The sequence below is a fragment of the Myripristis murdjan genome, chromosome 11 (assembly GCF_902150065.1).
Source record: "Myripristis murdjan chromosome 11, fMyrMur1.1, whole genome shotgun sequence".
NCBI lineage: Eukaryota > Metazoa > Chordata > Actinopteri > Holocentriformes > Holocentridae > Myripristis > Myripristis murdjan.
In genome coordinates, this window is record NC_043990.1 from 25384787 (window position 1) to 25400365 (window position 15579).

The 15579-nt window shown below is 41.6% G+C and overlaps 1 protein-coding gene across 3 annotated transcripts in view; it reads left to right on the forward strand.

Annotated features, from left to right (window-relative positions):
• Positions 1-10777, forward strand: part of slc66a2 (solute carrier family 66 member 2) — a 35391-nt gene extending 24614 nt beyond the window's left edge. For 2 of the 3 annotated variants that reach the window (XM_030063739.1, XM_030063737.1), the window contains one exon: positions 9915-10777. In XM_030063739.1, coding sequence (XP_029919599.1) covers positions 9915-10125 — 211 coding nt within the window. In that variant the 3' untranslated portion in view covers positions 10126-10777. The remainder of the gene's footprint in view (positions 1-9914) is intronic. The other variant, XM_030063738.1, reaches the window with a different exon arrangement.
• The last annotated feature ends 4802 nt before the right edge of the window (positions 10778-15579 follow it).

The window sequence follows — 15579 nt, forward strand, 5'->3', positions numbered from 1 at the left end:
TGTTGCACACACATATACACTTACTCTAACACATGCCCGCAGACACACTCAGCTTTTCCACGTAAAAGAGACACCTTTCACCCAGCCCGCACCAATGTGGCTCCTGTTGGCCTCCCCTCAGCACGCTGCCTGTTGCTGTGAGGGTCTCCAGCAGCACACCACATCACATTAACGGAATGGATGAGGTGTGTGTGTTGGGTTGAGGGGAGGGGGCATTGGCATCTAATTCTTGACAGGTCATTAAAAGAGAAAGTGAGAAACAACAGTGCACCGCATCATTAACACTGACATGTACTTATTAACTATTTCTGGCACCTGTCTAGCTGTACACATGTGCTGTAAGGACATGACTCCTGACAACTACTTGTTATGCTAACATGATAAATGCCCTCTTAAGTTTCTTTGAAAATCAATATGGTAATGAGGCACTTTGTCTTGCTGTATCTTTCGCTAATGTATCATTTTGGCCTATTAATGTTGATTTGTGTCAAGTTGGAGAGCACATTAATTAGAGGCCCAGGCATACAATTGATTTTTAAAGAATAGTCAGTTTCATAATCAGTCTTACTGACATGTAAGCTACAAGGCTGGAAATATCTTTCCATAAAAAAAATAAAATAAATACACAGCTGAATTTGTGTATCATTTTTTAAAAACCATTTAAGTCCTGTAGCAGTCGAATAAAAGCAATGATGCATAAGTACCCAAAAACCATGATGACACCACATGATAACAAGATGAGAATAGAAGATGAAATCAGTATAATGAGACATCAAACAATCTTTAAACAAATTTTAAGAGCAGATTTCAAAAATTTGAAACTGATACCATATACATATCTACAAAGTTGTGCGAGCATGTGATTTCCCACAGAACTTAACAGGCCTTATTTAAAAAAAATCATTTGCCAGTGTGTGTCCTACCCCTCTCAGCAGAGTGTACCCGTCTCTGCTGGTTGGATTTCTGCAGCAGCCAGATAACAGAGCTCCAGCAGGGCTGCCTCTCCTCTTAACCAGCCATGACAGCTCCCACGCTGGGCCTTTTCCTACCCTTCCTGTCCCGTGCTTTATTCTGCTGTGACTTCCCACCGACCCGACACTTTGTCCACCGAGCTGTCTCCGCTCTTAAAGGCAAACTCCACCCTCACATGCTCTTACACTGTTAGACATCATTAATCTGTGATGTTCAGTGCATTCAAAGAGTTATTTAGTGATGAAGTGTGGTAATTTCCCTTTTTGCCGCACATCAGTCGGCCTCATCTGCCTCTGCTTAGGTTAGTTAGGGGTTGTGAAAGGGTGTGAACTTGTTTCTTTCGTCAAGTTTGGAGCTCATGGGCATATGAATATACCCGGTTCGCCAGCTAGTTTGTCAGCACTGGTCTATGTCTGTGTTTGCAGATACACCCTTACTCAATGCATGTTTTATGGCTGCATTGCATCCTGGTCTGTTGAGGCTGCTGCCAGTGCAGAAGGTGATATCTGCCTCTTCAAGGCTGGATTTCTCGATGTATGATCGTTGAATGTCGGTATTAAATGGTGAGTCTAGAAAGAAGCCTGTGCTCTGTGATTCTAAGGCAGTGACACCAGTCTGCTATCAAATGCTTTTGTAGCTGCGCTGGAAATATCTCAACGTTATCTGTTTTCTATGTTTGGCCAGATATCAGTGGAAATAAGGAAAATGTGCCAAATAAAAAATTGGATCCAGAAATGTAAGGTGCATCGCCAGTAGTTGTTTGTACAGGTGTTAGTGTTCAGGATGGATCTTTCCTTCAGTGCTCTCTACCCAGCTGGTGTGAAACATGAAGGCCTGCCGACTCTGCTTGTCAGTTCTTTGCTGCCTGCCCACCTCTCTCTCTGCCATCAGCCGGTCCAGATAAATCTGCCATAGAAAGGAGAGGATATTGTCATTTCCAGCTCTGTTTATTGTTTGTGTCCTGTCCTCCCCTCTGTGCACAACCTGTTGAGTCTGTATATGCCAGGCTGTTGCTAGGTTACTTTACCTCGGCACTGTGTTCAAGGTTTCTGTGTGTGTGTGTGTGTGTGTGTGTGTGTGTGTGTGTGTGTGTGTATTTCTATTCTTACATGGATAGAAAAATCTTTCTGGGCTTTGTTGGGTGTCTTTTAGACAGCTATTATAGGGTTATAAAGTGAGTTTAGGTGGAAGATTAGAGTTAGAATTAGGTTTGGGTTTCATTAAGGGTTGTTGGTAGGCGGAGAGAGGGGTTAGGGAGTGAATGCAGTCAGTGATAATCCTCACACTACAGTATAGTAATACAGATGTTCATGTATGTGAGACAGTGTGAATGAGTAAATGTGCGCACGTCACATGCACATGCACAAGAGATAAAAAAACAAAAAAAAAAAAAACAAAAAAACAAAGGCAGGAGAGGTAAAACAGAGTGCCTTGAACAGAGAACAAACAGATCCCAGCACATCCTCATGGAAAGGCATCAAGCTCACTTCCTCCTAATTACACGCAGGCCCATATGCTCCTGATTTGAGTGGAACAGCGTATTAAATGTCTGCGCTCCTCTAGCATATTCAGGGATGCAGTAGGGAGTGTTCCCACCCTCCCAAATAGGCAGAGGATGAACTCGGAGTGGGATTTAAGTTGCCAGAAGAGCAAATCATGTTGGATGGCCTCTCCGTGTTCCTAGACCACCACCATCCCATCACACACAGCTAACCAGGCAGCAGCAAATCCATTTTGAATAGAGAAAAATTGATGGATAATTCACCCCAGGCTTCTGCATTAACCTCACTGATGCTGTTTGACATCAGCAACTGTGCTGTTATCATAACGGGTCCTTAGAGGTTTGCTATAGTATCACTCATATATAGGTGATGTAGTACGACTCTCCATCTGATCCCCAAATCTCTTTCATTCGATGTGTTAACTTTTTCCACTTGTGCTAGCTAGATATATAGATATATACATGCATACATACAGATATAGATATAGAGATATGTGTGTGTGTGTGTGTGTGTGTGTGTGTATATATATATATATGTGTGTGTGTGTGTGTGTGTGTATGTGTGTATATAGATATATAGATATAGATATAGATATAGATATATAGATCGATAAATAAATAGATATATAGAGATATATATAGAGAGAGAGAGAGATAGAAATATATATTATAGATCAGTGTTTCAAACAGCTGAGTCGAGTTCCCGCTGAATACCGAAAATCTTCAATTAAAAACCACGTCAATCACATCAAAACAGTCATGCATCAGGCTGTTTAACTAACCTATTTTAATCCTTGCCTGGTGACACATTATATCAGCCTCTGACACTTTTTAAGTTTTTCTCTTGCAAGCAGCAGGCGGCTGTCCTCCGTTTAGCCTGCGGGGGAAAAAAAATGACCGACTGCTGCTGCATCGGTAGCTGCTATGAGGAGATTGTTTTCCTGTCACGTTACTGGTATTTTGTTTGTAAAACTGTGCACACGAAGCATTCAAGGGTTAGATACTTTATTCTCCACAAATACTGATGAGAGCTTGCACCCATTTGTACGCCTTTGCCTTTGCTGTTTGCATTGTTTTCCCATTTGTAAGTTTTGTTAGACAGTTTAATAAACTGAGTGCAGCTCTGCACAGTGTGGACTGTGACATCTGATGATGCACCTCGCTACGTTTTTGCATCATGAAGTAATACATTTTAAGACTTCTACTCTGTAGATTATCCATCCTAAAACTCTCACTTGTAGCATTTTAAACGCCACATTAATTGCAAACCCTTTTCATAGTTACTGTAAACAAATGAGACAATGGTTAAAACTATTTGTTGCCTCCATCTCACATCAGTGATTTTGCTAGTGTTAGTGCTTCTCAGAATTAAGACCAGAAATCTTATCATTTCCTGGCACAAAGAGGATGCTGCTACTTTCCCTGCTTGAGCCCACAGAGCAGTGTGATAAGGCTCAATTTTAATTAATGATCTTCACTGTACTATAGAAGTCACAAAACCATATTTACAGCCCAGAAAATACAAATTAAGGGCTGATTTGCTGTTTAAGGAAAGCAAGATTTTAAATTGAATTGACTCACGTTAATGGTTTTCAGGCTGCTACCATTAGATGGCCCTGAGCCTGTGGAGCAGGAAGAGCCGGCCGACACTGACCGGCCTGCCATGAAGCACATGAAATACACCGATGCACAGGCCACACACACACAAAACAGGGGAGACAGGGTGTGCAGACCGCCGACTGTGCCCTTATAAGGCCTCTGGTCTTGAGCTGCATCCCACTACTCTAGATAACAGTGGCAGAGCTTTATTTAGCCTGCAGGCTGCTATCCACACTCACACAGACACAGGCAGCCACGTGCTGGGAAAGATGTGTACTGACTACTGATGCTGGCGGGCCGTAACCTCTGCGGCCGAGTGCATGGTGATGCTGCTGCTGCTGTGTGGAACGGCTACAGAATAGATCAGCTACATCTCTCTGCTGTGGTTCAGCTTTTCATCACCCGTCTGGCCCGTCCAAACTGTCCACCTTCTATCCACTCAGACAGCTCAGAGGGATGACTTCCTTTCCTGTCTTTGAACAAGATGAATCCCACAGTTTTTCCTCTATTTCAAAGTGCAAAGTGTTTTAAGATGTAGCAGTGCAAGTAAAGTGAAACAACAGTCTCAGCAACATTTTATATGCTGTATATATTCCGCTCACCATATGAGATTATTTACCATTCAGCAATGGTTTGAACAAGCAGTACAGATGATTAAGGCAGCAAAGTGATGAAAAGTTTTCCAAAAAGTGACACTTGCACCTTCAAAATGTTTTATTGCAATTAAAAAGGAAAAAACACATGGGTGCTTTTGAAACCTTTTGTGCTTATTTCAGGACTATTGCATGATGAATTACAGCAAGTTACACATGCACGGTTTGTGTACATGTGATTGTCTGTTTCGTTCCATTGCCGTGGATGTGGATTGCCCACAGGGTTAACGTGCAGCTTTAATTTTCAAGAATTTTGGTGTCTGTTGACCTCAAAGGTAATTATCCAGATTGATGCCTTGTCACAGGTCCTTAATGATTCAAAGCTGCATTGATATGTCCGACTTCTGTGTAGTCGCTCTCCTTTACACTCAACTGTCTCACTTTATTCAGCCATTTACTCAGTGTTCCCTCAGAGTAGCTTTGAGAACCAGGTTTAGTAACAGCTGAATTCTCAGAGATTAAATACCAAAAGGAAAGAAATAGAAAGAAATGATAACAGTAAGAGTGTTCAGGGTGTGATGTGTAGAGGTCACAGACATTTGGAATTTTCTGCATTTAGATTATGTGTTTACATGTGAAAAATGACTGCATAATTAAATGTACTATTTAAATGTATAATGTTTAATTAAATGTATACCAAAGTAGTTGGAGCACACTGAAATGGGGGTTGGGGTTCAAAATAGGTTGTATTTCTTTACATCCATCCATTTTTTTTTTTTTTTTTTTCATCTAAAATGGCTGAAATACGCTGTCCACAACCAAAGTAGACAGCCTGCGTTTTAACCTTGTGGTCATTGTGTCATTTTGTACACATAAGAATCTAAAGCGAAAAACAGTTTGCTGCTGTGTAATACTTTTTGAGCTCACCATAGACATTGCCTAATTCAGTGCATCTCTACCTGCCCAGCCCTGTCATTGCAACTTTGCGTTAGTTCAGCCATGGTTGTTAAATCCTGGATGCCATGCCAGCTGATCATCAGCTGATACAAGCAAACAGCAACCACGTTTGGCACTTTAAATAAGGTCAAGCAGGGTCAATTTAAGCTGTCAGTTCCTTACTCATCCATGCGGTTCCTACCTGCCACACTGATGTTGCTGCCCCAGACTCCTGTCTGCTTCTTTTTTAATCAAATATACTTGCAATGGTATGTTTCTGCAGGCTTTGTCTCTTGAAATTATGTATATTCCATTAACTCAGTGATATGAGTCTGCTGAGTTTTGTTATGTACCCCTGGGAGGATTGACTCTGCTCCATGCTGAATTTCAAGCATGCTGCTTAGATCCATACAGGGAGGACCCTGGACAGCACAGTCCGTACCACCAGTACACCTTTATAACCATTCATGCTTCATGACAAGACTGACATATCAATGTGTCAAAATACGTTTTGCACCCCCAAGAGGTGTATGTGGGTCAAAAAATGGCTATATCCCCTTTGCTTATTCATCCAACATGTCTAAAAATGTCCTAAACAATTAAAGCAGACACTCTGAGCTTTAACTTCATGGTCATTGTGTCGCTTCATACTCAAAACAATATGAATACCAAAGAAGTATTACTGTACAATACTTGTGGAGCTCACTGTAGATTGTTTAGTCAGTGCAGCTACATGCCTCCGCCCTTGTCAAATCAGCCTGGAGCTTACCGTGCTTTCCCTCCTCCCGACTCTATATGTCTCAGCAAGGTGACAAATAAGTAGCCAGGCATGTTCTCACCCTGTCCCTGGCCCTCTTATTAGGGAACCAGCAGAGAAATCGATCAAACCCGATCGCTGCCTCTCATCATTACCCACTGGTACACATCGTCATAACTCAGACAGCAGCCACTGAGGAATGGGGAGGAGATGTTTCTCTTTCCACAGAGCTAACAAGCTCCTTACTGAGAGAGAGAGAGAGGAGCGGGGAAGGTGGAGGGAGGTGGGCGCAAACAGGTAGAGAGTGGAAAGACAAAGATGGAAAGAGTTGGTGGGAAGATGAATGGACGGGGAGAAAGAGAGAAGTAGAGAGTGGGCTTATGGTGGCTGGAAAAAAATAAGACAAAGTATGTGAAGGCGGGAGAGAGGGAAGCCAGTAGGGACATTTGGAGAGGCTGCAGTAGGAAGAGCTGGTGCAAGTAAGAAAAGAGTGTGAGAAAAACCGGTTGCAAGCTTTGCACAAACTGGCCTTGCAAATGAAAAGGGCCAAGGTGAAGCTGGAGTCATGAATAATGCAGGAGGGGATTTGACAAGCCCCGGCAACAAGCTTTGCCCCAGCAAGGCTGACAGACAGACAGGGACACAGTTGGGGTTAAGGTTGGACCTCTCCCGCACAATCAGCCTGGCTGGGAGGAGAAACACCAGGTTACCTTCCATCCTACCTTTACATCTGTTTAAGAGGCTCAGGTGAAGGAAGGGAGTCTGCTAACACGAGGATTCTAGATTCATTGTCAGTTATTTGCTTTATCAAATTTGCACTTTCCTGCTATTGAAATTCAAATCTTTGTTCTGTGATGTCTCATTTCATAACAGCATGTTCCTTTTAAACAATTCATAGATAGAAGAAGGATGGAGTTAGGGCACATGACAAATCACAGTTCTGCTTTCATTGGCGCCACTTGACTCTACTGTTATATAATGGTTTTGACCCCATTATAGGCTTGGAGCACAACCCTGTCCCCAGAAATGTCAGCCCAAATTATTTACCAGTAAGTATAAAATGTGTTCAGCTATAGGGCAACAGGCCTTAGCATGAAACAAATTAGAAAGGCCTTTGCTACACTTGCCATCATTGTGTAACCCAAATTCAGTTTAGCTTTTGGCTCTGTGACAAGATGATCTCCTGCAAGGCTTATTCAGATCGGCAGTGCTGACCAGCCAAATGGACATGCTCCCAACACAAAGCAGCTCGCTGTGAAAGGACCAGATTTCAAATGTCTCATTGTGTATTCATGTTGGTTTAGTAAGCACATTTGAAGACCCCTGCATGCATGTGTGTGTGTGTGTGTGTGTGTGTGTGTGTGTGTGTGTGTGTGTATGTGTGTGTACCCATACACATACATTGCTTTGTGCTGGCCTGTGTGCTTTGTTTATGCCGTGCCGACTCAGTTCCTCCTTTGTCAGCATTGCCTACATGCAGTCCTGTCTTAAGCTGAAAGTTTCTGGGAGAACAGCTCTCCCAGCAAGAGCAAGCTTTGAGGAAACAAAAGTCAATAGTTGTATGGATCCCGACATGACCTGATAGCCCAGCAACACTTTAATGAAACCTAAGCAGAGTTTAGAGGAAATGCCTCCACATTCCTGACTGCAGCCATGTGCTGTGCATCTTTCCATTTTTGGAAAATGATAAGTATATAAAGGTGTGTGTGTGTGTGTGTGTGTGTGTGTGTGTGTGTGTGTGTGTGTGTGTGTGTGTGTGTGTGTGTGTGTGTGTGTGTGTGTGTGTGTGTGTGTGTGTGTGTGTGTGGACCCTGAGGCTCAGTTCTTTTCCAATTTCTCTTCCACTCTCATTAAACTTCCTTTTCCATCTCATTAGTTGAGTTCACAGTGCTTCCCAGTGCCAGTGAAAGGACAAAGAATATGCTTAAAGGCACTCTGCTGTCACAAATCACAAGGGTTCTTTTCTGCAGTTGCTAAAACAATAGTTCTTTTGTTAGGCTGTAACTCATCCCATGATGGCCTCACATGAGCGCCCTATGAACAGCCAGAGTTGTGCACCGGAAGCGCCTTTACAAGTTTTCCAGTTGGAGATGTGACAGGATGTGGAGTTGATAAGCTGCCTGTACCCTGAGGAGGTTTCATTATTTCAATTTCACATGGCTGTTATTGGGCCAGATTTGCTAAGTCATTTTCCATTCCTCTCTTGCCTCCCCGCCACAACTGATATTGCGTTTCTCCGGCCTCCTTTCACCTGGCATTAACATGCATGCTCGGTGATCAGATTGCGATCATATTGAGCAAAAACAAATCAAATCGAGTTGAAAATGCATCTAAAGCCTGATTTCTCGAACCACACACAGACTTTATCAGAAAGAGTACGTGGCCACATGAACGACAGAGTGAATGCAATGCGTCTCCAATGCACATAGCAAATACAGAAACAGATTTTAGCACACAGGTTGAACAAGCAATCAGGTTGAACATTCAATCAAACAAGTGGCCGGCAGCTTTAGGGTGTATTCACACCTGCCTTATTTGGGGCAGTTGTTTCAAAACTGGGAGCATTTCCCCCCAGAGACCAGTTCATTGAAGCATATGCCAACACAGCAATCACACTTGGATGTGGGACCAATCCCCCAGTGGAACCCTAGAGCAGTTAGGTTACAGTGAGAATGCAGTCTGACCAAACAGACTCTCTATAGCCTCGAAACAACTTGTGTTGAGATGATAAACACGTCCAGGCCTATGATATCACCTCACCGAGCTTACCTGATGTATCTTCTGCAAAGGAACTGTTGAGAGAATATCACTGTATGTTTTAAGAGCTCACTACCTTCTGCTGGGGTATCCTGATGCAGCTCATCTTCATAAGATATTTAAGTAGATTATTTCCAAGATGGAGAATTGATCCATGTTGAAAGTGAATGTTCCACTGACCAAAAAAAACAAATCAACTTGCATAACAACCAGAGAATCACAACTGTTGCGATGATGGATCCACATTGATGATGCTAGTTACACAGATGCTCCATTTTCACTGGTTAACGACTCCTCTCTCAGTTGCTGACTCTTTATTTACTTCCATGAGTTTGCCTGCATGGAAATTCTGATTACAGAGCAGTTTCCTTGCACAAAGCTTTTTTTTTTTTTATCATAAATTTTGCTCTGCTTGTACATGCTTCCGTGTGAAAACAACTGCTTGTAACAAATTGGCCCCTGTTTCGGGGCATCGCAAATGAACTACAAGAAAATGCCCTTAGATAAGCAGACCTGACATACTTTCTTTCAGGATTCTGGTTGATATGGAACAAGCTAGACAAAACCTTTACTGTCAGCTTTTAAGGATGTGAATATTACAAAAGGAAGCAATGCGCTTAGCAATCATCAAGGTAAAGGTAAAGAGAAAAATGATTTCAGTCTAGAGGCTAGCTTTAACTTGAGTCAGGAGAAAGGAGGGGCTGTGTCTCTGCTGAGGTCCGGTATGACTCAGTCTACCAAGTACAAAATTGTATCGCTCTTCTTGTTCATCTTTCCCTCTCCCACTCTTCTCCTCTAGCATTAAGATGGTGCTGATGTGGACCAGCGGCGACACCTTCAAGACAGGCTACTTCCTGCTGACCCAGGCTCCTGTGCAGTTCTGGACATGTGGCCTGCTGCAGGTTGTCGTGGACTTCACCATCCTGTTCCAGGTTTACTACTACAGCCGCTACCCACAGAAACCAGTGTCCCACACCGTGTCCCATACCACCAGTGCCAAGGCCCTCTGAAGGCATCTGCACGGCCTGGGAAGAGGACTTCTACGCATGTTAACACACACATACATCACTGAGGAGGCACTTTAACAGGCGCCACACTGAAACTGCGGACATGCAGAAACACTCACCAGTGCCAGAGCACCTTTTGGAGGATGCAGTCTGCTCACGCTTGCCTCCATATATACACAACTACCCATACACACTCATAAATAAGGCATGAACATACACAAACACTAGGCAGTGTTGGTGTCTGTTGCACTGCCTGGAGTATACTGAAGGACACTTGTTACATTTAAACAAACAGGACCTTTTGTTATTTATTATCCTACTGACTTTTCTGTATGCGACAGTGTGCTTATGGGTCGATATGCAGACCGCTAAAAAAAAAAAGATTATGTCCTTGCATATACCTGTGCATGTAGGGAATATTATGCACATGCAATGAATATATGCAGTGTATGTTAACTGCAGATGTATGCACTAAAAATCTGCTGATGCTCAAGGAAACGTGGACCGACTTTTCTGGTCCACACACACCGATGATTGTTGCATGGACCCTCTGCCTTAACAGATGCTCAAACACGGCTGGCTGCTTTACCAGCAATATAAATACGTACAAATCAATCAAACTGCGTAATACACAACTTTACTGAATGTACAAAAATAGCGTTATTTTTCTGGCTCTTTGTCTGACACAGTGGAGAAATGCTGGTCAGTCTACCACTGGTTGGACAGATGGTTGCTGTGTGCTGTGACACAGAAGAATAATAGACAAAAGAACTAAATGAACCTCGAGGCAAGTCAACAGCAGCTGTACCAAAAAAAGGAAAATCCCAAAGGCTTGGATATCCAGTGTATTGGCTGAGTCTGGCTGCAGTGTGTCGACATTCCTCTTGGCCTAAATATTGGCATTCAGACTGACGGAGAGCAGGAGAAGGACAGCTAACAGAGATATGAGGGTAGTCCTCCTGTTTGAAGCCAGCACTGCTCTAAGATGCTGAGAAGAGGCCAGCATACTAAAATGACAGTGGAAACACTCATGACAAGGGTTCGACCAATATGAGGTATTGAAGGCCAAGATTTTTTGGACTGAGGCTGCTGAAAGTTGATATTTTTGTATAATTTTAACAGTTTTCATGGAAAATACTACCAAAAACTACAAGAATCATCATCATTCCCAAAATTGTATTCTTGTCAGAGTTGAAAACCTCTGACTCTGGCATTTAGACTATCACAGTACACTGTAACTCTCCTCTCTCAAAGCCTTACTGATGAAAAATTTTTTAGGACTAGCAGCTCCTTAAATGACCATACTGGCGGTTTCAAATGTTTAGCCCATTTACTACAATTTGATCCACATCATACATTTAACCAAAGCATTTGCCAAATAATGCAAAGGTATGAAAGATTTCACAACATAATCAAATATAATGTTTTGGTTTAAACACCCACCTTAGAATGTTCCGTTTCTGTGGCTAACAAAGTCGTAAACATTCATGAACCACAGAGCTGATAACTGGCTGTGCGAGCATTTCACCCAGGGTCTATTTTCCCCAGTGGAGGGACCATTTCACTCCGCCTCAATTTCAAGCCATCAAAACACAACAGTGCTGCTGCTTTTAGGAAAACTAATGTGGAAGACTTCATTATGGTGATGGAATACTGGTGTGAAGAAAGTTTGAAGTCTCTGAAAGTTCATTCTCATATCGTAGTGGAATGAATGGACACCAATGGCTGGAAAAAAGGGAGGAAAAGTGATATTGGAGTTCTAAAACATGGCTGCGTGCTTTGGATTAGCAGAAATATGACGTTTGTACATTTTGTAGATTTTATGCTAAACATGCAGAATCACTGGTATGGTCCTCTAAGGTTGGGTGAGGTAGATTTTACCAACCAAGACCCCTGAAGCTGATGAGGAAAATCATAAACTCACCTCCATCATATCAGCACAGCAGTGGCCAATATCCAGTTTTTATTGAAAGGCCAGTATCAGCTCAATATGTACCGCAGGTCTAAAAGAAACATTCATTTCCTTTCCAGAAGTAATAGCAGCCATGCAGTGTACCCACACTGGTCATTTTTTATTTTTTTATTTTTTATTTTTTTGGTTGATGTTTTGTAATCTTTCCTTGGGGAGGCAAAAATACTGCACCAGGAAGAAGAGGACTGCCAGATATTCAGTGGAAATATGTACCAGTTTGACAGTAGACGGACCAGACCTGATACAGCTCTCCTCTTCTAAGCCTCAAGCAATAGAAACTTCCTTTTTGTTCAACTGGGATAGGAATGGGTTTTCTATTAATATTTCTTTCTTTTCCGTTTAATATTTCAACTGGTCGTCAGAAGAACTGATTTGATGGAATGAGTCCATTGCTTCTTTAACAGAGAAGGTGCACGCCATTTACCATGAATATTTATTTTGTTATCCTTTTTATAATCTTAAAAGGCCTGTATAATCAGATAGTGTATGCCTGCCCTTTATCTTTATATTGATGTACATGGTGGTGTCGATGATGATGATGTGCTGTGTGCCAGTTGTAGTGTATGGATGAGGTGAGATACCTGATACCTAGCACCAAATGACCTCAGAGTTTCCACATAGATTATGACTGTTTCATTCTGTATATCTGATATTACTTTGTTGTATTCTTTGGTTTATTTGTTACATGGTGTGCACCAACCAAATATTTTCCCATAGAAACAGCCAATTCTTATGTTCTTAGTTTTTCTATGTACCAAAAATGTGTTTCTGTTATGTTTTTCTTTTATTTTACATTGTAACTCTTCTAGGTTTTTATTTTATATTTCTGTGAAGCCAGTTCTCCACTGACACTTAAAGCAGTTTTATCACCAAGAAAAGGGCAAAAGCAGAGGTGGCAGTGTCACCCAATAAAGAGGTAACGTAAAGACTGAATGTTCTTGTCCCGTTTGTCAAGATGCTTGTGTCAGTTGTATTTTACGTCAGGACAGCCGCTGTTGCTCCCTTCAGCACCGCAGGTCTGGCTGACATCACTTGTCAGAGAAAGAATAAGCCCACCAGCCGTGGTCCTTCTTTGTAATGTTTTGTAATGCACTGTGCTTTTACATCAAGCATTCCCCTGGTACAGAGAGGGAACATTGCTCTGATGGCTACAGAATGGTTGCACCAGCCAAAAAGAGAGGAAGAAAGAATAACAAAGCCACATCATAATTTTCTCTTTTAGAGCATTTAGGTTTAAATCTGTCAAAATGTTGACCATTTGAATGCATTGGATTTTGATTTTGTATTCATGTGTGTGGCTGCTTGATTGCAGTCTGCAAAGCAAAATAATCAGTACTTTCCTGGGGAAAAAAATGCAACCATACAAAATATGACCGGTTTGAACAGGAACCACTGCCCCACAGTTAAAATGCAGACAAAATGAGCTCCTTTTACAGAAATGTACTTGAACTTCACTTGCAACTAATTCTCAGGGTCATTTTAAAAATGTTCTATGCATCTGATTCATAAAGAGAAACGCCACAATAAAGCTGTGCATTCTGATGCAATTTGAAATCTCAAGTGCCTCAGGAATTTGAGTGGGTGTAAATGAGCTTCAGCTCCATGTGAGATAAACATCCTACATGGGCTGTCACCAGTCAAGGCTTTTCCATTTCTGCAGTGCACTGCAGTGTGCACAAACGGCTGATGACGACTCAAACCTCTCCAAATGTGCATCGCCGGGATGTGGTGCATCTTTCACATCAGGTTGCAAGTTTACATGCAACACTGTCAACGCAGTTTCTTAATTATGCTCATTTCTGAGATTAAACAACACTAAACCTCTGCACCTACATCTTTAGAAAATTACCCTTGGACTATATGTGTCCAAGAACACTATCTTCCATGTGCTGCCAGCTTCGAAAAAATAGCTAGATCTATCATAGACATGATAGATTAGACCTTTGGTATTCTTTTTGGTGGCTTTGGGAAAGATGCTCTGAGGTGCACTAATGTAAACAACATGAAGTTATGGCCGTCCTGTGAATTGCTTAGCTTCCATTTTGCTTGAGCAAGCAGTGCTGAAAGTGTGACTGTTGGTATTTATTAAATTTGCAGTTCCAGTGGCGCTGTTAGGCCTGGGCATCCGGGGATCGAGTCCTCAACTGCCAGCCAAAATAAAGCAGTGCACACAAAAGCAATAAGAGTGGTCCCGCTGGCACAGCAGCTTCAAGATCAGAGGAAGGATGAAGAAACAAGCAAGTCTTCTCCACGTTTTTAAGGAGAAAAATAAAGGTAGCCACACAGTTTAACCAGTCAACACTGTGAGTTCAAAAAGGGATTAACTTAGTCTTAGAAAGGACAGAGAATAAGGGTATTTGTGTGAGTGAAGGTGGCCATCCAAAGCTTTTTAGTAAGGCTTTGGTTTCTGATAGAGCAAAATGCCTCATTTTCAGTGTTTCTATTTGCTGTGATATGCCTCACACAGTAAAACAGTCAAAAAATACACATATAGACATCCCAAACAAAAATTTGCAATAATTTGCAAATTTTCTCTTTTCCCAATTTCCACAAATCTTGTTTCATTATAAAGGTTCGAAATTGCATGATAAAGATTTTTCTGAATAAAATGCAATGATTTAATTGTAGTTATTTTTTAGCAAAATAAACAATGTATAGGCACAATGACTGATAACTACATATTTTAGTAACATTTTATTTTTGATAAATAATAAGGCAATGTCTGATGGAATTTCGTTTTTTGTTTTGTTTTGTTTTGTTTTGGTTTGGTTTTTTTAGCCTAATTGATCTCCAAATGAATTGTGTGTATGTGCAAGTTTTTTGCAGTGCAGAAATCTAGGCAATAAGAACGATAATAATTGTACTAGGAAACAATAAAACACACACTGTGCTGTAGGGGCAATCTTAATTAAAAGTCATCATGACATGAAAGTGAAGCAAGGTTGTTGGCAGCAGCCAGCGGTTCACCGGGCTAAGCCCCTGGTGTCTCCAGATCCTAGCAACGCCCCTGTGCAGAGCCAACATCGCTCCTGGAAACATAATCCATTCATTATTAATAACAGACGTGGAAGAAGCTGCAGACGGAAATTCATTTATGATGGCAGACATGGAAATTTATGAACTAGCCAACACAGTCTTGCAAAGTCGGTGAGCTCTTGTGTAAAATAAATTGCTAAATCATATGTTTTAGTACGCTGGTGGTTATGTTCAGTATTACTTCCATTACATTTACCAGGAAGAGCTGATTCAGAGTCAGTGGATTTTAGACACAAAGCATACAAAAATCAGTGAAAGCTGGATTTATATTCAAATAATATTTTTATTGCACTATCCACTCCTCAGCAAAAGAATGACATTTCCAGAGGGATTTCTTAAGCCTTAAATATTGTTGCTATAATCATAATATTTTTGAGAAAAGAGTGCTCTCTTGTAGGGTAATGCTTCCATGCTTTTTAAAGGGTTAATTGATGCAGTGACTGCGATTC